The 21,631-nt window shown below is 39.3% G+C and overlaps 1 protein-coding gene across 1 annotated transcript; it reads left to right on the top strand.

Moving 5' to 3' along the window:
* The first annotated feature begins 4,011 nt into the window (after positions 1-4,011).
* Positions 4,012-9,688, top strand: LOC131988450 (long-chain fatty acid transport protein 2-like). Its single transcript, XM_059353564.1, has 10 exons — positions 4,012-4,615; positions 5,131-5,340; positions 6,042-6,200; positions 6,355-6,479; positions 6,660-6,854; positions 7,868-7,958; positions 8,049-8,247; positions 8,495-8,592; positions 8,769-8,899; positions 9,002-9,688. Exons 1-10 carry the CDS (start codon positions 4,018-4,020, stop codon positions 9,173-9,175), a joined length of 1,980 nt encoding a protein of 659 aa, XP_059209547.1. The 5' UTR covers positions 4,012-4,017; the 3' UTR covers positions 9,176-9,688.
* The last annotated feature ends 11,943 nt before the right edge of the window (positions 9,689-21,631 follow it).

Raw genomic sequence — 21,631 nt, 5'->3', positions numbered from 1 at the left:
AGTTTCTTTCAGAGGGACAAAGTCCTGCTGCAGGGACAGCTTGTATACTGTCAGGAACAACCCGTTCTAATCAGTCTGTTGTGGGTTTAAACATCATCAAATACATCATCATTTAACGCAGAAAACAACAGGAAAATCATTTATGTGCAGGGAAATTATAAAAAATAAATAAAGTAGACATGAAAGACCCAAACTCAGATCGAACCTCATTAAAACATGCACTGTTCTTAAGTGTAGTATAATATTCACAAGTGTTTATTCTATTTATATATGTTAGTTTTCTGAGTTGTCCATGCGTCCATCCTGTTTTCATGAACACATTATCTCACAACTGCCTTGAGGAAATTGACCGTTTGCAAAAGCTTGGCCCCCTTAGTTACTGTTGCTATGCCCGTCAAGCTTCCAGGACTGTCAGCAGCCATGGAGTGGACCGAGTGTTTTTGGAGTAATACCTCCTAGAGGTAGCTGCCCCTTCACAAAATGCAACAAAGATTACAATAAATTAGGTTCATAATGCCCTGTTTTGATGTTATGTTTAACATTAATATGTTGACACGTACAGCCCTATACATTCCAGGGCTGTACATGAACTTTTTCTGCTTATAGCACTGGTGCTACAGAGGTTGATAGTTTTGTAGCATAATCCACAACATCTCTATCATTGGTATGGAAGTATTGTTACGGACACCTCATCTGTAGGCTACACTCTTTAAAAAATGTGTAAAATAAGATGTCACTGGTGCCAAGATGGTAAATCATCCAAAGCACTGACTGTAGCATGTGCTATAGGCTACATCTGTATTTTTATTGAATTGTGACTTATTGTGAAGGACTGAATAAATATGGAACCGGACCGGGTGTGTTGATAACATAGACTGTATATAAATAATGGACGTAGTCACCGTGACGTCACCCATTGGTTTGTGGACTGCCCGTTGGAAGCCTCGAGTTCAGCGTTACACTCGTCGCCATCTTGCGTCGCCATCATGTTTCCGATACGCGGAACAGACCATAATTGGACTGTGGCGGAGCGCGAGGGATCTGACGACACTGACTACACGCATCTCTACACCGGCAACCCGACTGAGAGAAGCCGCTGCTAATTCATGTTAGCATTAACTGGAGCATTAACTGGGATGTTAGTTTTGGCTAGCAAAAAAACAAAAACAAAATGTATCTTTCTTACCTCAGAAAACTGAGCAGCGACTCCTTGGAGTGTCTGTTAGTCCAACCAAACGCTGAACAAGACATTTTACTGAACAAAACGTTCAAATAAACTGTCATTAAGTGAAAATACAGTGTGAAAGGGTCAAAGTTATGAGACCAAACCGCTAAACGTCCTCTTTTCTATCTATATAACGTTATATATAACTTTATTGACACGTTGCCGTGGATACGCTCTGCTTCTCTCCTGGTGACGGCTCGCCTTGTCAGTGACCTGTCAATCAAAGGTAGCCACGCCCCAAATCATACGATTCTTTATCTTCTATTTTCTTCTAAATGGGGCCATTATTAGAACTATTGACATCAAAGAAGAAGTCTGTCTTGAAGAAGATTTTTTACTAGCGATTGAGACCATAATGTTGTCCCTGAAAAATTTTTCTGAGGTAATAAATCAAGTGAGAAGTTTTCAAATTTAGCACTGAAATGAATGGGCAGATTTCTTTTGCAGCCAAACTTAGCACCCCCTATTGGAATTTTCGGTGAATTGCAGGCTTTATGCACTTCCTGGTGGCTTCCATGCTCAGGCACGGAGATTGCCGCCTGGTTGATAATGATGGTTGATAACGGTGATATTGGGCTTATCTAGAAACATACAATTTCCCCTGAAAAAAATCAGCAGGCCCCATTGTTTTACAGCGAGGAGATGAAAGTAACCGATCCATGAAAACGCTATTGCTAGGCTAATTCAATGGCATTAGCGTCCTTTTTGCCGACTCTGGTAAACCCAAGTCTAACATACATGGTCAAAACGCTATGTGGTTTGAAATAAGAAGTTAGACTCAAGTTTCACACCACTTCATTAATTGGAAACACAACATGATCATTTAAATTATAGTAGTAGTTAATGTGAAATGTTGACAGAATGTTAGCCACAAGCCGGCCGATGTGGGATTCAGTGAGGCTAGCTTTTAACGGTAGCACTGTACAGCCCCTTATTATGTTAAGCCCCTAGCAACATTGCTAGCTATTTTATCATGCTCATTTTACAGGCGGTGTCATTAACATGAGTTTGTTAGACTAGTTCTGCACTAGTAGTGCAAGGATAATAGTTGACAGGAACCAAAACTGTTAAATCTTTGTGTTATCTCATCTAACACAATCGTCATGTTAGCTAGCTAGCAGCTTAATATGGAACCAACATATGTGTGTCTGTTGATCTTCGAGATATTAAGCTGGGATTGGGGTCTCCCACACTGTTTAATCCACAGCAAGCAACACTCCCCTTGTTTTTTGAGTTTTGGAAAAGAGGAAAAAATGACTCCTCCTGATTAACTCTGAGGGAACTGGTGTCAGATTTACAAATCCCGTATTCACATTTCATCATGTTGCTAATAGCTCAAAGCTTGTCAGACCTTCTTCTCTTCATAACGGTTATAAATTTTTACTTGGACTCGAGGAGGAACTGATTAGAATTTTGAGGTCAAAGGTCATATGACCGTAACTCAAGAATTCATATGATAATTATGGCAAAACTTCACACAAATGGCTAAAAGCATCGACATTTTATATCCAAAATGATCAAAATTCAACTTCACTGTGACATCATAATGTTACAACACATAATGTAAACAGGAATTGTTATAATAATGATTAATAATAATGTTATAATTTATATTTCACTGTCTATGTCTGACTATAGTTATTAGTCTGGCCAGACATGACTGTAAACATGAACTTGACTGTTTTGCCTGGTTGGGCAATCAACCACAAGGTGCCAGTTCCAGTTAATGTTTATTTATTAATTTAACTAAAGGCCTAAAGGAATGAACAGTAAAAGCATAAAACAAATTAACAGAGAGGCAATCCTTTTCACTCTTGTCAGGACAACTAGCCAGAAACTGAACTCTTTTTTTTTTTTTTTTTTTTAATTCCCCCAGAGGAGAAAACTGTATAAAGTGCAGGAGGCGTGGACTAAATCTATACAGCTGTTGTATGCTGATGCTTTCAGGACTTCTTCTGCAGCCAGAGTGACACTTTTTTCTTCTGCTTTAGAATGATTGCATATATTCTATATACCGCTTTTGCAGGTTTGGCACTTTTGCTGTTATTTCTTTACTTGTTATGAACACCTCATCTGTAGGCTACACTCTTAAAAACGTGTAAAATAAGATGTCACTGGTGCCAAGATGGTAAATCATCCAAAGCACTGACTGTAGCATGTGCTATAGGCTACATCTGTATTTTTATTGAATTGTGACTTATTGTGAAGGACTGAATAAATATGGAACCGGACCGGGTGTGTTGATAATGATGGTTGATAACGGTGATATTCATTGGGCTTATCTAGAAACATACAATTTCCCCTGAAAAAAATCAGCAGGCCCCATTGTTTTACAGCGAGGAGATGAAAGTAACCGATCCATGAAAACGCTATTGCTAGGCTAATTCACTGGCATTAGCGTCCTTTTTGCCGACTCTGGTAAACCCAAGTCTAACATACATGGTCAAAACGTTATATGGTTTGAAATAAGAAGTTAGACTCAAGTTTCACACCACTTCATTAATTGGAAACACAACATGATCATTTAAATTATAGTAGTAGTTAATGTGAAATGTTGACAGAATGTTAGCCACAAGCCTGTAAACATGAACTTGACTGTTTTGCCTGGTTGGGCAATCAACCACAAGGTGCCAGTTCCAGTTAATGTTTCATAATTTAACTAAAGGCCTAAAGGAATGAACAGTAAAAGCATAAAACAAATTAACAGAGAGGCAATCATTTTCACTCTTGTCAGGACAACTAGCCAGAAAATGAACTCTTTTTTTTTTTTTTTTTTTTTTTAATTCCCCCAGATGAGAAAACTGTATAAAGTGCAGGAGGCTTGGACTAAATCTATACAACTGTTGTATGCTGATGCTTTCAGGACTTCTTCTGCAGCCAGAGTGCCACTTTTTTTCTTCTGCTTTAGAATGATTGCATATATTCTATATACCGCTCTTGCCGGTTTGGCACTTTTGCCATTATTTCTTTACTTGAGAAACCCTTATATTTTTAAAGATCTAAATCATGCAGTTGCTAGAATAAAAATGGGTTTACGCATCAGCAAATTCAAGAAGAACAAACCGTTTTACAGCCTTCTGGATTGTTTTCTGGACCAAGTTGTGAGGCAGCCGCATAAGAAGTTCCTACTTTTCGAGGAAAACTCCTACACTTACAGCCAAGCTGACAAAGAAAGCAACAAAGTGGCCAGAGCTCTGTCCACACATGCACACCTAAAGGAGGGGGACACAGTGGCTCTCTTACTGGGTAACGAGCCTCACTTTGTGTTGGTCTGGCTCGCACTGACCAAGCTGGGATGCATATCGTCTTTACTCAACTGCAACCTCAGATCCAAATCTTTGCTGCACTGCTTCTCCTGCTGTGAAGCCAAAGTCCTGGTCGCTGGTGCTGGTAAGCTGGGGAAATCAGACCAATGCAGGATTTTTAAGACTGACGCTGATTGTGATTTTTGTGCTGATAATTGAAGACATTTCTTTTGACATCAATGCAAAAAATGAACAAACAATCTTCATTTGAAACTCATACATCTAAAAAATGTGACTGAGATATAAACTACAAGAGACATTTACAGGAATAAAAAAAAACAATTTATCAGTTCTTCTCAGTTCTCTCTACGAAACAGTTTAAAATAGATCTTGTTTCTAAATCAGTCGTTCCTAACCTTTTTGATGCATTCTGTGACTCTTTCTGACCTGCTGGGACAGCAGCCTCTGTACTCTGCAGGACCTCCTGACAAAGCACTAAATATGACATATGAAATAAACCAAATTCACAGTATTGTAAAAACCATCCCCCCAGTCTAAAATATGTAATTTCTTTTTGTTCTAAATTCCCATGATTTTCCCCCCATATTAATCCTGCCTCTGAGAAGCCTTCACTTGCTGTCTTTTGTCTGTCTCTCTCAGACTTGCGAGAGGCTGTAGAGGAGGTTTTGCCCTCCTTGAACCAGCAGGGCGTCCGTGTGTTTATCCTCGGCGAGGGCTGTGATGTGGAGGGTATTGAAAGCCTCTCTGATAAAATTCAGCAGGCCTCGGACGAGCCTCTGTCACCTAAGATGAGGGCCAATGTTCACATTAAGAGCCTTGCGCTGTACATCTACACCTCAGGAACTACAGGTAATCTTATCTGACCTTCACTTCTGTAGTGGCGGCTGTGGCTCAGTTGGTAGAGTGGGTTGCCCACCGATCGGAGGGTTGGTGGTTCGATCCCTGACCATGGCAGCCTACATGTCAAGTATCCACATAGGTGTGAGAATGATTTCCCAATATTGGCAGGTGGCACCATTTAGGGTAGCCTCTGCCACCAATGCCACCATTGTGAATGAGCTCAGTCTGTAGTGTAAAGTGATTTGAGTTGTTGCAAAGCAACTAGAAAAGCGCTATATAAGTGCAGGTCCATTGACCATTTCAGTGGCACTCCGGCTTACTTTCCATAATAATGTGCCACTTATTGATGTTATTCAGCTACCAGTATTTGCAACACGAACAACAATCAATGACTGTTCCTTCGTTTGTAAATGTTTAATTAAAACTTGAAAAAATAAAAGAATACAGGTCTGTCACACGGTCAAAAAACTGTGTAGCTTCCATCAGTATCTAACATCAAACTGATTAGTTTATGCCCACCACAGCTAAACAACTACACAGTGATGTCACTGGAATTTAAAGCAAAATTACAAAATTTTATCTATGTTATCCATATTGAACCATATGAAACGTAATAATCAAATTACCATTAGCACTTTTTAATCTTTTTTAACTAAATATTCATCATTAATTAATTTGTCCCAGTACTTGCTTCTAATGTTTTCTTCTAGGCCTTCCCAAGGCAGCTCTGATCAACCACCAGAGGCTATGGTTGGTATCTTTTCTTCAGCTTCTGAATGGCGTACGCTCAGACGACGTCATCTACATGTACCTGCCTCTTTACCACACCTCTGGCTTTCTGCTTGGACTTTGTGGTGCCATAGAAAGAGGTAATTAATGTCATCATTAAACTGCTGAACATGACTTCCAGATGAGTTTTCTTAAGGTCAAAATAACAGGTATATGACCTTGAATAACAGTTTGGCCCTGATTTCCACTATTTGAGATTATGTATTGCTGAAATCTGTTCCTCTTGATTTTCAGGCATCACTGTTGTTTTAAGACGTAAATTCTCAGCCTCCCATTTCTGGAATGACTGTAGAAAGTACAATGTGACTGTAATTCAGTACATCGGAGAAATTATGCGATACCTCTGCAACACACCAAAGGTAAGCCTCAGTATATTATCATAACAATGCAACAATAAGTTGAAATAATTATTATCAGCTTAAATACTTTTTAATGACATTTAAAAACAGCAGTCAGACCCACTGGTTGCACTCAAAACCACTGGAAATATTACAAAATGTATGTTATCCTGCTCTCACCTCTCCTTCACTCTCCTCCAGAGAGATAATGACAGAGATCATAAAGTCCGAGTAGCATTGGGGAGCGGGATAAGGGCCGACACCTGGGCTGACTTCCTGCAGCGATTTGGTGACATTCGTATCCGTGAATGCTACGGAGCCACAGAAGGAAATATTGGCTTTGTCAACTATGTTGGCAAAGTTGGAGCTATTGGCAAAGAGAATTTCCTCCACAAAGTAAGAGATCACTCATGCAATTAAGTTTTAGCTTTTTGTTGAAGGGTTTAAACATTGAAAGGAATACTTCCCTTTTTAAAAATGTAATATTCATGTGTGATGATGTAACTCACAAAAGCTTTTCATTTTTGTGAGACCATTTTAAAAAAGTCTCACTGTAAAAAATAACCTGCTGTAAACTCTAGGATAATTACAGTTTCGTAAAATATGTACAACCACAAACTAGAGACCTGGGGCATTCACACAGAATGCATGGCTTTATGTACGCATATTGATAATAAGTTGGTTCCTCTACAGTTTACAGAACATATGTGCTTGCCATCCAATCACAGGGAAACCCTGAAAATATCAAACGATTTTTTCTGTGGTGTTCCTAAAGGTCTTTGTATCTTAATGTGATATTGTGGATGAATTCTTGGCCATTTCTATTCATTCTCTAGTTAAAAAAAGAAGGTAAAATTCAGCACAAATCTGTGAAACAAATGGTATCAACCCACAAATTGCTGCAGTAACTTACAAGACACAATTACAAAAACAGGGTAAAGTACTTTTAGAGGTGCTAAAGCTTCATGGGGATCACAGTGGTGTAGTGGTTAGCACTCTTGCCTCACAGCAAGAGGGTTGCCGGGTGGACTTCGGCCTGTGGCTCTTCTGTGTGGAGTTTGCATATTCTCCCTGTTTCAGCATGGGTTCTCACCGGATTCTTTGGCTTCCTCCCACAGTCTAAAAACATGCACTCAGGTTTAATTGGTGACTCTAAATTGCCCGTAGGTGTAAATAAGAGCGTGATTGTCTGGCTCTATGTGTCCAGGGCGTGCCCAATGTCAGCTGGGATCGGCTCCAGCCCCTGTGACCCGAGTGCGGATAAGTGGTTAAGGATAATGAATGATTACAAGCATTATTACATAGTAATTAATAGTATGTTTACATATGTTGTACACATTTAAAAGTGCAAAACAAAATTCTTTATATGACTAATTACTCTTTTCCATGTTTTTTTAACTGCTTTTCAGATGGCATGTCCTTACGCCCTCATAAGGTACGACACAGAGAAAGAGGAGCCAGTTAGAGACTCCAGAGGATTTTGTATTGAAGTCCCCAGAGGTGAGACAATCTCCTGCAGACACACAGCTGTCTCTTGACCTTTCTAGCACTGACTCATTCATATCCCGTGCTTGTTGCTCTTACCTGCAGGAGACACCGGTTTGTTGGTTGCAAAGATCGGAGAAAGAAATCCGTTCAACGGCTACGCCAAGAACACTCAGCAGACAGAGAAGAAGAAGGTGAGAGATGTGTTTGTGAAGGGAGACCTCTACTTAAACAGTGGCGACCTTCTCAAGATAGACGACGAGGGATTTCTCTTCTTTCAAGACCGCATTGGAGACACTTTCAGGTGAGTGGATCAAACTAATTCAAGAAAACTGATAAACTGAGCAAATAATGGAGATAAGGAGTTCAAATCTGGAAACAGGGTTACTGTCGGTTAAATAACAAAGACAAAGATAGAGTATGATCAACTATAATTTCAGCATTTTCAGCAAATAAAATTGAGCTTGTATCAACATGAAACTGTTCCCAGTGCTAAATGAAAACATTTCAGCTAAGTTAATGCATCTACTTTGTTTTGTCCTCTAACTCAGGTGGAAAGGAGAAAATGTGGCAACCACAGAGGTGGCTGATCATCTGCTCATGGTCGACTGCATTGAGGAGGCTAATGTCTATGGTGTGAAGGTGCCAGGTAATAATGACATTATTAGCAATGCTTTAAGATTTAAAAAGGACATTCTCATTGAACAGTTTTTAAAAATGTGCATAAAAATATAAAATTTTAGTAAAAGCCTGTGAGCCTGTTTGGTGTTTTTTTTGGATCTGGTTATAATCCCTTTTTTTTTTACTTTGGCCTTGACTGATTAGGACACGAGGGGAGAATTGGAATGGCAGCACTGAAGCTCAAAGAAAACATGGACTTTGACGGCAAAGCTACATATCAGCATGTGAAGAACTACCTTCCCAGCTACGCAAGACCACGCTTCATTCGCATACAGGTGAACAAAGTCTTGCTGCGTAAGAACACATGAGAAAAATCAGGAATTTGACTTAATATGTCTAGCCATCTTTATATACAACTGTTTCTGTTTCTCTGGCAGGATGCTCTGGTCATCACTGGGACTTTTAAGCAGATGAAGGTGAAGCTGGCAGAGGAGGGCTTCAACCCTGCGACCACGATGGACCCTTTGTTCTACCTGGAGGACAACAAGGGCTACGTACCCATGACGCAGGAGATATTCGACTCCATCACAGAAGGAAGAATCAGACTCTGAATGAGTTCACTGTTTATTATTGGATTTTCAGCCTCAAAATAATACATTTGATTTCTTTAGAAGCTGTTTGTGCAACAAGATTATGAACAGCATTTCATTAGCTACGAGTGGGTAATTATGTGCACTGACATAATTCAAGGAATAACATTTGGTTGGACACATTGTAACTAATTCTAAATAAAATATTTAAAAAAATATTTAGCAAATCAAGCTCATATCGTTGACAGAGTTAATGATCCTTAATTCAGAACAGTTGGGAACTAACTTTTTTGGCTCAGTAGTACATTTCTTAATCATTGAAAGCTGAATCAGTGTGTGAAAAAAACGTTATAATGATGAAATATAAAAATTGAGGGTTGAAGGGTTATTTTCTCTTAAATGTGCTTTTGTTTTCCCTTTTATATTTGAATGAATCGTCTATTATTGGTACACATTGTTAACATATTTTAAACCAAGATATGAAAACTGGGATATTTTACTGGACAACTTAATAAAAACATTTGTATGATAGACGAGCATCGCCTGTTTGCTTTTTATGATTTTGTTAGACTACTATTTATTTGTTTGCCATTGATTTTTTTGCTCTGTGTAACAGCCAGAGTATGTTTGGCCTCATACTTCATATGGATGAACTCCTCATTGCTCTGTCTGACTGATGTGGATACGATGCATACATTTGTTTTTGTTCTTTTATCAAAAGTATATTTATGGAAATTTTGCTCATTGTTTAACAATTCAATATTCAACAAACAATGGGCCTCATTCACCAATATCTTCTTAAGAATCTTCTTAGATTCTTTCTTAAGTCCTTCTTAAGAAGATTTCTAAGAAGATCCTACGTCAGATTCATCAACGTGTTCTTAAGCCACTGAATTGTTTGCAGCTGTGTTCTTAAATTGATGAATGCCATCTCCTCATAAATAGAGCGGGCCTGCCAGGTGAGTCTAATTAACATAGGATTAGCAGGCGCTGTCGAGCCACGAGCCAAGATGGTGGCTTAATTCGGAGGCTCCGTACAGCCGTGCACAAAACAACTTGATAACCTAAATTAAGAGCACCAACTGAGCTGGTAATATGTCAAAAGCGACTGTAGTCAAAGAATGTGACATTTTCACCCGAGGACGCGCTGCCTCATCTTCTAAAAACAACACTTCACCGACCGAACGACACAAAGGAGCTGCTAGCAACATGGCGGACTTGACGGCGGTGCTAGCTGAGCTAAAGTCACTTCGTGCTGATTTTGGGAGCTTTGGATCCAAACTAGATGGCATAGACAGCCGCCTGGGTAAGATGGCCAGCTCTGTTGCTGCTCTGGAAACCAACGTGTCGGAGGTGAAGCGAAATGTGGCTTCCAACACCACACGGATGGAAGAGGCTGAAAACCGCATAGCATCAGCAGAGGATCAACTAGAGAAAAGCCAGACGGAGCTAACCAATGCTGTGAAAAAAATCGCCTACCTGGAGTCGAAAGCTGAGGATAAGGAGAATCGGAGCCGAAGGAAGAACTTGAGGTTGTTTGGACTCCCGGAGGGTGCCGAAGGCAGCCGACCGCTGCTGGAGTTCATTAAGGACATGTTACCGCGCTGGCTAGACTTGAACGCCGACAGATACTTCGTCCTGGAGAGGGTCCATCACACCTTAGCACCGCCGAAACCAAATCAACACAGAGCGGTTCTCATTCGGTTCCTGCAATTTCAAGACCGGGAGTTTGTTTTCCGCTCCACCAAGCAGCGCACCATTACGCATGAAGGGAACCGGCTGTTCTTCGCACATGACCTCTCGGCTGAGACGATGCGGCAACGGCGCGCATTTGACGCGGCCAGGAAGGTGTTCGTGGAGAGAGGGACTTTCCGCGGATTCCAGTATAATCCATGCAAGATGAGGATCCTCTACAGGGGGAAAATACACCTGTTTTCGTCACCGAAAGAGGCAGAAGACTTCCGCCGCGAACACGTTGGAGAGGACTGAAGGTGGCAGTGGAAACTATTTGCTTGCTTACATAAGTCAGCTGGCACCGGCTGACTTACAGGTATGAAACGAAAACCAGACTGAGACTCAGAAGACATTTTTTCCTTTTCTTTTACTTTCCATTTCTTTCAGTCTGCATTATTTCCAGCATCCTGTTGTATTTTGAAAATGCTCGGTATTTTTTGCCGTCAGGATAACTGTAGTAGATAACTCAGTATTTTGTTTATTTACATTATTTAGCCAGCAGGTGTCAGCTGTGTCACTGGTACACTTAACTGGACCCAAGAAGATTTCTTTTTTCTTCTCACAGGATTTGCTTTGTTTTGCTAAAAAAAAAAAAAAAAAAAAAAAGCTCCTCAACCTCTATTATTATTTTAGAAGATGTCTATACTGCCAGAGTGACTTTATCATTCTGCTTACTTCCATTTGAAAAAATATAATTTTCATCTTAAAAAAAAAATAAAATAAAAAAAGGATGTCACTGCCTGCTTAAGAGGTATAAAACTATACTGACTGGGTCCAAGAGAATCGATTTGTTTTCAATATATTCTTTCTTGGAATGAGAAATACCTCATCAACTTCTATTGTTTTTGAAAGGAGTTTATTAAGAGGAGGTTTATGTCAACTGAGTTTTCTATAACAGCTCTGGTTGCTTTTGAAACTTGATTTGAGTTTTAAAGAACATTTTACTATTCAATATTGGCGTTCAAAATAGTTGCTACTCTGATGTTATTATTAAGCCATGAGGGTTAAATACGAAATGTTTTAATAGACTGCAAGGTGCACGGCCGATGGAGACCATTGGCTGCTTGCAGGGTTAGGTTTGCACAGTTTAGCTGCTCCTCCATAGGGTGGATCAGTATAAGCCCCACAAGTTCTTGTAGTGAGTAAGGGGAGGGGGGGTTCCAAGGGTTCAAATGTTCATATGTGTAAGCTTTTATGTGTTTTTTGTTTTCTTTTATGTCTGTCAGGGACTCAGCACAGCAAAAATACCTTTAATGACTTCTCCTTGTAAAACCAACAAATTCTATATATGGAACAAACTAACACCCTGAATACCTCTGACATTAAAATCACAAGCTGGAATGTTAGGGGGATGAGGAAGCCAAGAAAATTGAAACAGGTCATAAACAGGATTAAAGAGCTCAAGTCCAAAATAATTTTTATTCAAGAAAGCCATTTGACAGCCTCTGATATTAAATTGGTTCAGAATAGATGGACTGGTCAGGTAATATACGCATCATACAACAATTATGCTAGGGGTGTACTTATTCTTATTCACAGAACTATACCATTTCAGACCACAAAAACCATTCAAGACCCAGCTGGAAGGTATGTTATTACTCAAGGTCATATTTTATCCGTCACATTAAATCTAGTAAGTGTATATGGGCCAAATGAGGATAATCCGAAATTTTTTGAAGATCTGTTTCTGACCATGTCCACTTTACGAGGATCTTATATAATTGGGGGAGACTTCAATTGCGTTTTAAATCCAGTAAAAGACCGATCTACAGGCTGTGATACCTCTAAGGCACAAACTAGAAAATCATTGAAACAGTATATTGTGGATTTAAATCTGGTTGAAGTATGGAGAGAACAGAATCCTGGTAAAATAGAATACTCCTGTCACTCAGGTGTTGGTAAATCCCGTTCTCGCATTGACTATTTTCTTGTCTCAAGGGAGCTTTTATCAAGGATTAAAAGTTGCTGGTATGATAGTATCATAATTAGCGATCACGCTGCTATTTCATTAAGTATTCATATAACAAAACTCGTACACAGTCCCCCTAGCTGGAGATTTCAGGTTTGGTGGCTACATAACCCTGACTTTGTTAAACATATAGGAACTAAAATAGATGGCTACTTTGAAATCAATACGGATCAAACCAGCGCTAGCACAAGGTGGGAAGCATTTAAAGCATACATAAGGGGGGAAATTATTAGCTATACAAGCTCCAAAGCAAAACAACGAAGAATAGAGATGGAAAATTTGGAAAAGCAAATAAAATCCATAGAGACAGATTTAAATAAAAGAGACAACCCAACAAAAGAGAAAGAACTGTTAGTTTTGAGAACCAAATACAATAAATTATCCGCAGACAAAGCTGCAAAAAGCCTGTTGTGGCTGAAGCAATCCTATTATGATCAAGGGGAAAAAGCGGGGAAACTTTTGGCATGGAGAATCAAAAAAATGCAGTCTGATAGAGCAATTAATACTATAACAACTTCGTCAGGAAGACTAACAGTAGATCCAACGGAAATAAATAATTCGTTTAGGGAATTCTATGAACATTTATATAGATCAGAATGCTCTCAAGCCTCGGAAGAAAGGGACAAATAACTTGATAAGTTACAATTTCAGACACTGACAGAAGATGTAAAAGGAAAGTTAGATAGTGATTTAACAATTGAAGAGGTATCACAGGCTATCCAAAATGTTAACAGTGGTAAAGTATCAGGACCTGACGGCCTGCCAATAGAATTTTACAAAACATTCAGAGAAAAACTGCTTCTCCCACTCTTAAACATGTTTAACGAGTCCTATCAAAATGAAACTCTTCCACCCTCTTTAAGGTTAGCAACCATAACCCTGATTCTGAAACCAGGCAAACCTTCTACAGAGTGTTCTTCATTTAGACCAATAAGTCTTCTTGGAGTTGACACAAAAATCCTCTGTAAAGCTCTTGCCATGAGATTAGATCCTCATATTCCACACCTGATTCATAATGATCAAAACGGTTTTGTACAAAAACGCCAAGGATTCCACAATACTCGAAGAGTACTTAACATAATACATGAAAAATTTGACACTAAGGATGCGGCAGTACTATCACTGGATGCTCGACAGGCCTTTGACCGAATAGAATGGCCATATCTATTTAATGTTTTGCCTCGATTTGGTTTTGGAAATAATTTCTTGAAATGGATTAAAATTTTATATACTAACCCAACAGCCAGTGTCTTAACAAATGGTATGGTCTCTAAACCAGTTACCTTGGAACGGTCTACTCGCCAGGGATGTCCTCTGTCGCCGATGCTGTTCGTGTTGGCCATAGAGCCATTGGCTATGGCAATAAGAACACAGACAGGTCTGTCTGGCATCCAGCTAGGGGAACAGGAGCATCGAATTTCCCTATATGCTGACGACGTTATTATTTTTTTAACAAACTTATCTGTCAGTATCCCAAACTTAATGCAACAGATTGAAATATTTGGGCGATTCTCCGGATACACTATCAACCACTCAAAATCATCAATATTATTTCTGAATAAGGAAGAAAGACTGAAACCAATCATAAGAACCCCTTTTATTAATTCAAAGGAAGGATTCACCTACCTCGGTGTCAAAATTACCCCCGAAATTAAAACTATTGTCCCAACAAATTATGATCCGTTAGTGGATGAAGTGAAGGAAACATTGGACCGTTGGATGACATTGCCCATATCAATGATCGGCCGTATAAATATGATTAAAATGGCTATAGTACCAAAATTTTTATACCTATTTCAATCACTCCCCCTACCATTATCGAAAGGATTTTTTGACAAAATAAATAGCATCTTTAGTAAATTTATCTGGAATAATAATAAACCCAGATTGAGACTTAGACTGCTATACCTGCCTTATGAACGGGGAGGGTTAAGGCTCCCTAACCTGAAACTGTATTATTGGTCCGCACAGTTACGCTCTGCAATGTTTTATTTTTCAACGGAAGCTCCTCCATCCTGGATGAATATCGAACAGGCATCAGCACTAAATCTCCCATTAAAGCTGTATCTTTATGCTGCAGACCCAAAAAGACTGAAAAGAACAACAAAGAACCCTTTCCTCAAAAATACTATTGATATCTGGTATAAAGCACATCAGTATATTCAAGACATTCCTCCCATATCCCAGTTCTCTCCCATATGGGGTAATACAAATTTCAGGGCAGGAAGAGCAGATGGCGGTTTTAAACTCTGGGCAGAAAGAGGTGTTGTGAAAATAGGGGACCTTTATATGAATGGTAATTTTCTCACTTTTGATCAGATGTGTCGGACTTATAACATTCCAAAAAAACATTTCTTCAAACATTTACAATTAAAACATTTCATACAATCAAAACATAAGCAAATGTTATCCAAACCGCCACCGCTATCACATCTTGAAAAACGTACAATTTCAAATTTATATGGGAGAGGTCAGATTTCTCTATTCTATACAGCTTTGATGTCATATGATAAGGAATCTAGTACTGACAGGCTTGAGGCATGGAGAGTAGATCTTCAAGAAGATATACATGAAGCTGACTGGGAAATGGCATGCTTAAAAGCTCAAAAACAATCAATCAATACTAGAATGAAACTATTGCAATACAAGTGGTTGATGAGAACTTACATTACCCCGGTGAAATTGAATCGTTGGTGCCCTGATGTTCCAGATACTTGTATTAAATGTTTGGAAGGAAAAGGCACCCTGTACCATTGTGTATGGGAGTGTCCAAAATTAAATGAATACTGGGTGAAAGTTGTTGAGTATATATCTAGGATTGTGGGAGTGAATGTGCCCCACCAGGCAAAGCTGTGTGTACTGGGTATATACCCGGACAATTGTGTAGTCAGCTCTAAACAGTCAACTTTGATTGACTTTGGACTCCTGCAGGCCAGGAGAATGATAGCTATATCTTGGAAAAAAATGGATATACCTTCAATAAACGTGTGGGTGAAGGAGATGGCGTCCTCTGTGGTACTGGAAAGACTGACTTATATAACCAGAGGAAAAGCGGAGGAATTTGAAAAAGTGTGGAGACCCTTATTGAACTTTCTTGCAAATCAGGGTGCGCATTCACCTTGACTCGGTTGTGAGGTGCTGAGTTGTTGCTGAGTTTGTTTGTTTGTTGTTGTTTTTTTGTTTTTTTTTGTTTTTTTGTTTGGTTGTTGTTGTTTTTCTCTTTTGTTTTGTTTTGTCTGGTTTTGTTTGTCAATTTACTTGTGTTATGTGGAATATGTGAAATGTGATGTATCTTTTTTTTTTATGAGAAATGTAACTTGGTGATCATGTTCCACTGCTGTCTATAAATGTGTAAAATTCAATAAAAATATTGTGGAAAAAAAACATAGGATTAGCATAGGTAACCGCCCATTAATGCCCATAAAAGGGCCCATAAAAAGGACTGCAGGGCCGTGTAGATGCCACACAGAGGAAACAGCAAGAGAATGCCTAAAGCCAAGCATAAATCCGTTGGAGCACAGGTAAAAAGAAAAAAAACTTTAGCAGTTCAGAACTAGAAGTTCTGCTGCAGGAGATCACTTAGAGGAAGAAAATTTAATTTAGCAGCCTTAGTGGAGGTTGCAACAACACAAACAATTTGTTATCTGGAATAATACACACACACACACACACACACACACACATACACATTTTTTATATATATTTAAAACATGTGCCCTGTAAGGCAGGAGTTTACCATAGTACCATAGTGTGTAAGCTCAAAATATGTCTTTAGTATTGGACTAAGGGGTTGCAAGCTTGGCTTGATTTTATTTTTATTTTTCTTTATCACAGATGAAGTCCCGCAGAGCCAACTTGCAGCATAACCAGAACAGACAGAGCCCTTGGGCTGCAGCAATATATATGCCATTGTTTTGTAGGCCGTGGATGGAGAAATGCCACCTATAAATAGGGTGGTATCACTAATGGACGGCATGATTTCTAATTTACTTGATTCATGTTAAAGCCTTGGCACATTTAATTTAATTCAAATGAAAACAAAAAAAATGAAATTTATCAATAAATACATAAATATGATGGAAATTTCACTGTAATGTATCTTATGGAACTTAACAAAAGAAGACAACACAACTGTGCTGACCCCTGGTCAGTGATCCCTCCAGTTACTACCATCTAGTGGACAATTTTGTTAGTGTTGAGTTTCTTAAGTTTCGTTTTCCTGAAGTTTCAATTTCAAGCCATGTGTTTTTCAGTTGAACAAAGAGCAGCCTGGAGTGTGCATGCAACCAGTGTTTTGTTGTTGAGTTGATTTGTCCGTAAGTACATATGCAAATATTTGATCCTTTTTTGATAAATGTATGGTACTGGTCAAATGTTAAACTTTCAAACTTTTAAGAATTCCTGGACAGTTAAAAAGTGATTGTTTAGTTATCACGATAAGCAAATTAGCGTTTTGTAGCTGTAAATGTGTACATTGTCATTGTGTTTGTTTATAGTAAGCAGTGTATGCAGAACATTTATATATTTGTTTGTATTGTATGCTTCAGTTTACAGAAGAAACATCAGTAAAGCCACACCTTCTTAAGTACACGTTTTCTTGGAGTTTTTGTTCGCTATCTGTCTAACTTTGCTTGGATACGCATTCGTGAGGACAGAATAACAACCATGCCAACATGTCAGCACTGAAATGTGTTTCAGAGTACTCCTGAGTGTTTGTAGGATTTGTTCTTACCTAAGAAAAATCCTGGATAAGAAAAAAAATTCATGAATGCCACAATCTTCGTAAAACCTTCGTAAGAAGAACTTAAAAACAAATTTGTTCTTAAGAACGGTTTGTGAATGAGGCCCATTCCTTTCCAATAAAGCAACATCCTAAGAAGGAAAATAAATAAAAACTTAACATTAAATAGAAGCAAAAATGCAATTGGCTGTTAGCAAAACTCCTCCCCTGAAAGCTCCTGAGCTCTGAGCAACAAGGTGACTCGATCTGACACCAACTTTACCCTAGGTGTTTAGCAGGAGTTTTTCCAAAACTCAAAAAACAAGAGGAGCGTTGCTGGCTGTGGATTAAACAGTATAGGAGACCCCTCTCCCAACTTAATATCTCGAAGATCAAAAGACACGTATAAGTCTGCTCCAAGGTATGCTGCTAGCTAGCAAACATGAGCTAACTAACGATTGTATAGCTATGTTAGATGAGATGAGATTTACCAGTTATGGCTCCTGTCAACTAGAATCCTTACCACTACTAGTGCAGAAGTAGTCCAACAAACTCATGTTAATGACACCGTCTGTAAAATTAGCACGATAAACTAGCTAGCAACGTTGCTAGGGGCTTAACATAATAAGGGGCTGTACAGTGCTACCATTAAAAGCTAGCCTCACTGAATCCCACATCGGCCGGCTTGTGGCTATCATTCTATCAAAATTTCACATTAACTACGAATATAAATGGTCATTATGTTTCCAATTAATGAAGTGGTGTGAAACTAGAGTCTAACTTCTTATCTTTCAAACCATATAGCATTTTGACCAATGACCATGTATGTTAGACTTGGGTTCACCAGAGTTCGCAAAAAGGACGCTAACGCCAGTGAATTAGCGCTATCGTTTTCATGGATAGGTCACTTTCATCTCCTCCCTGTAAAACAATAGGGGCTGCTGGGGGGCAGCCGGGGGAAATTGTATGTTTCTGGGTAAGCCAAATAAATACAATTGTGATCAACACACCTGGTCCAGTTCCATATTTATTCAGTCCTTCACAATAAATCACAGTACAGTTAAATACAGATGTAGCCTATAGCACATGCTACATCAGTCAGTGCTTTGGATGATTTACCGTCTTGGCACCAGTGACATCTTATTTTACACGTTTTTAAGAGTGTAGCCTACAGATGAGGTGTTTGTAACTATTTACATACCAACGAAAGAGATTTTGTTGATTGTGTTACAAAACTATCAACTTCTGTAGCGCTAGTGTTATAAGCAGAAACAGTTCATGTACAGCCCTGTAATGTATAGAACAATGTTGAACATAATTTTTTTTTATTTTTTTTTTATTTAACCTTTATTTAACCAGGTCGGTCCCACTGAGACACAAAGACCTCTTTTTCAGGGGAAGCCTGGCCAAGACAGCAGCAGGGTTAAAAGTTACAACAGTAAGACAGACAGTGCATTATGACAAGAACAGACAATAAAACATGGACGTACAGTAAAATACAAGCAAGCCAGAAAACACAGTAAGATAGGCATGGACAGCACAAGATCATGACATCATAAAAAACAAGTGCAAAGGCGATACGAGTCTGCTTCCAGATCTCTCAAGAGTTTTTTAAAGGATGTGAGCGTAATAAGGTCCTGCAGATTGAGACTGCTCTGGAGCAGATTCCAGGATGAGGGAGCCCGATACATGAAAGCCTGTTTACCGAGTACAGTGCGGACTTTGGGAACAGTCAACCGGTATGTATCATTGGAACGAAGACTGTAGGTGCTGTGGGTCCTGTTAATGTAGTCACACAGGTATGTGGGGAGTAAACCTAGAATGGCCTTATAAATGAAACAATGCCAGTGAGTTAACCTGCGAGCGGCTAAGGACGGCCACTCAACCCGGGCATATAAGGAACAGTGATGTGTGAGAGCTTTGCAGCCTGTAACAAACCTCAAAGCACCATGGTACACAGTATCAAGGGATTGAAGACAATATACAGGGGCATGCATATACAGCAGATCACCATAGTCAACCACAGGGAGAAAGGTAGCAGAAACTAGTTTTTTCCTTGCAGCAAAGGAGAAACATGACTTGTTCCTGAAGAAAAAGCCCAGCTTAATTTTCAGCTTTTTGATGAGGCTCTCAATGTGGGTTTTAAAAGTTAGGCGGTCATCAATTAAAATTCCCAAGTACTTGTAATGTGTAACCAACTCGATCTGGTTTCCCTGCAAGGAAAATATGCTGGGTGGAGGATCACTGACCTTCCTGCCATTGGTGAACATCATTAGTTTAGTTTTAGAGACATTTAAAACAAGTTTCAGGTCGATCAGTTGGGATTCCAAAAGATTAAAAGCTGTCTGCAAATAGTCAAAGGCTTGATTTAGAGTTGAACCACAGCAATATAAAATCGTATCATCGGCATAGAAATGAAATTTGGCATTTGGCATGGTCAGTTCCTTTAAATCAGGACGAAAAACACTATTGTTTACTGCAGCATACTCTTAACTTTAACACTTATCTGCTGTACTGTACTGCCCTTACTTTTTAACTATGCAATGTTTGACTTGTGCTTTTTATTATTTTATCTATTTTCTTATCCTGCTGTATCTTATTTTATGTTGTTTGTATTTTTATTTCTATTTCCCAGACAGAGCCAGAGCATCAACCACCAAACAACAAATTTCCTTCATCAGGCAAGGAGGTGAAGCAGGAAACATCATCCAGAGGGAGTGGTCTATTCTGAAACATGGATGCGAGTGGCAGATGAGGGTTGACCTAAAGCCGCAGCTCAAGTTTCCCCCAGAGATTACAACAACTTCCCTTCGGCCAGACATCGTCCTGTGGTCCATTCCTGCCAAGACTGTCATCATGGCAGAACTCACAGTACCATGGGAGGAAAACATGGAGGCTGCCTTTGAGAGGAAAAAGGACAAATACAGCGAGCTTGCTGCAGCGTGCAGAGAAGCAGGGTGGAAGGCTTTCACCTACCCCGTTGAAGTTGGATGCAGAGGCTTCATTGGAAAATCCACTCAACATCTGCTGAAAACTCTGGGAATCACTGGAAGCAAACAGAGAAAGGCACTCAAGGAACTGGCTGAGGAAGCAGAGAAAGGGAGCTTCTGGATGTGGCTCAGAAGAAAAGACCCCAAGTGGGGGAACCAAGGATCTTAAGGCCAGTCGCAGGGAGTGGTAGGGAGACGTCCCTATCACTGCCCCACCACCCAGAGGTGTTCTGAGATCAAAGGGGCGAAACATCTGTGAAGGGTGGCTCCCAGCTGACGACCCTGCGGCTGGCTCATCGGCACCGGCGGAGGTGCAGCAGGCAGAAATGTCTTTCAGGTGGAAACACCTGTGCTTCTATCTTATATAAAATGATATATTTACTGGCAAGTGTTAAACAGTATATTTGCAAGCATTATGACTGCTTTCCAGTATGAGTACTGCTGCTTTTTCTTTATTCAGTTGAATAATGGTGTTGAAAACCATTGCTGTATGTACGGATAAACACGTGTAGTTTAATGAGATGTTAATGAGAGTTCTCTGGGAGAAGAAGCTTTTTATAATGGTTTAAAAGTTTAAAACAAATATGTACACTTAACCTAATGGGGATTTTATATGTATGTGACTGTCTGAATCTGTAAATATGATCTACCTTCCAAAATAATTAAAGTGATTCTTATTCTAAGCTTTTCAGGATCTTTTAACTAGTTTCCATGTGCATATCTGCTCTAAATTTAACTCAAATAATTGAAAAAACACGGACACATTTTGGGAATGACAGACATTTAAAAACCACAAGGTGGAGACAAATGCACATGCACCGAAGGTCTCAAAAATCACTCCCATGTATGGTTGTTGAACATCTTCAAAATGAGGGAGCATGCATGTGCAGGCCGTAGTATAAAATATCTCTGACTGCTGAAGATTTCTCTGAAGACCAAAACTACAGACACACACACAAGTATGTGGACGGTGGTGTCTATACCTTTTTCCATGTATGCTTTTGCGTTAAATATGTCTGTTGTGGGTTTAAACCTCATCATTTCACGCAGTAAACAACAGCAAA

The sequence above is a fragment of the Centropristis striata genome, chromosome 2 (assembly GCF_030273125.1).
Source record: "Centropristis striata isolate RG_2023a ecotype Rhode Island chromosome 2, C.striata_1.0, whole genome shotgun sequence".
Taxonomy (NCBI): domain Eukaryota; kingdom Metazoa; phylum Chordata; class Actinopteri; order Perciformes; family Serranidae; genus Centropristis; species Centropristis striata.
Note: the sequence above shows the minus strand (reverse complement) of the source record. Positions and strands in the feature narration are given on the sequence as shown.

Bases quoted from the DNA above. Each gene is read 5' to 3' on its own strand.
- LOC131988450 (XM_059353564.1), top strand. From the start codon at position 4,018: ATGAGAAAACTGTATAAAGTGCAGGAGGCTTGGACTAAATCTATACAA. The intron at 6,201-6,354 runs GTAATTAATGTC...CTTGATTTTCAG, and splicing joins TTGTGGTGCCATAGAAAGAG to GCATCACTGTTGTTTTAAGA. The intron at 8,900-9,001 runs GTGAACAAAGTC...TTTCTCTGGCAG, and splicing joins CACGCTTCATTCGCATACAG to GATGCTCTGGTCATCACTGG.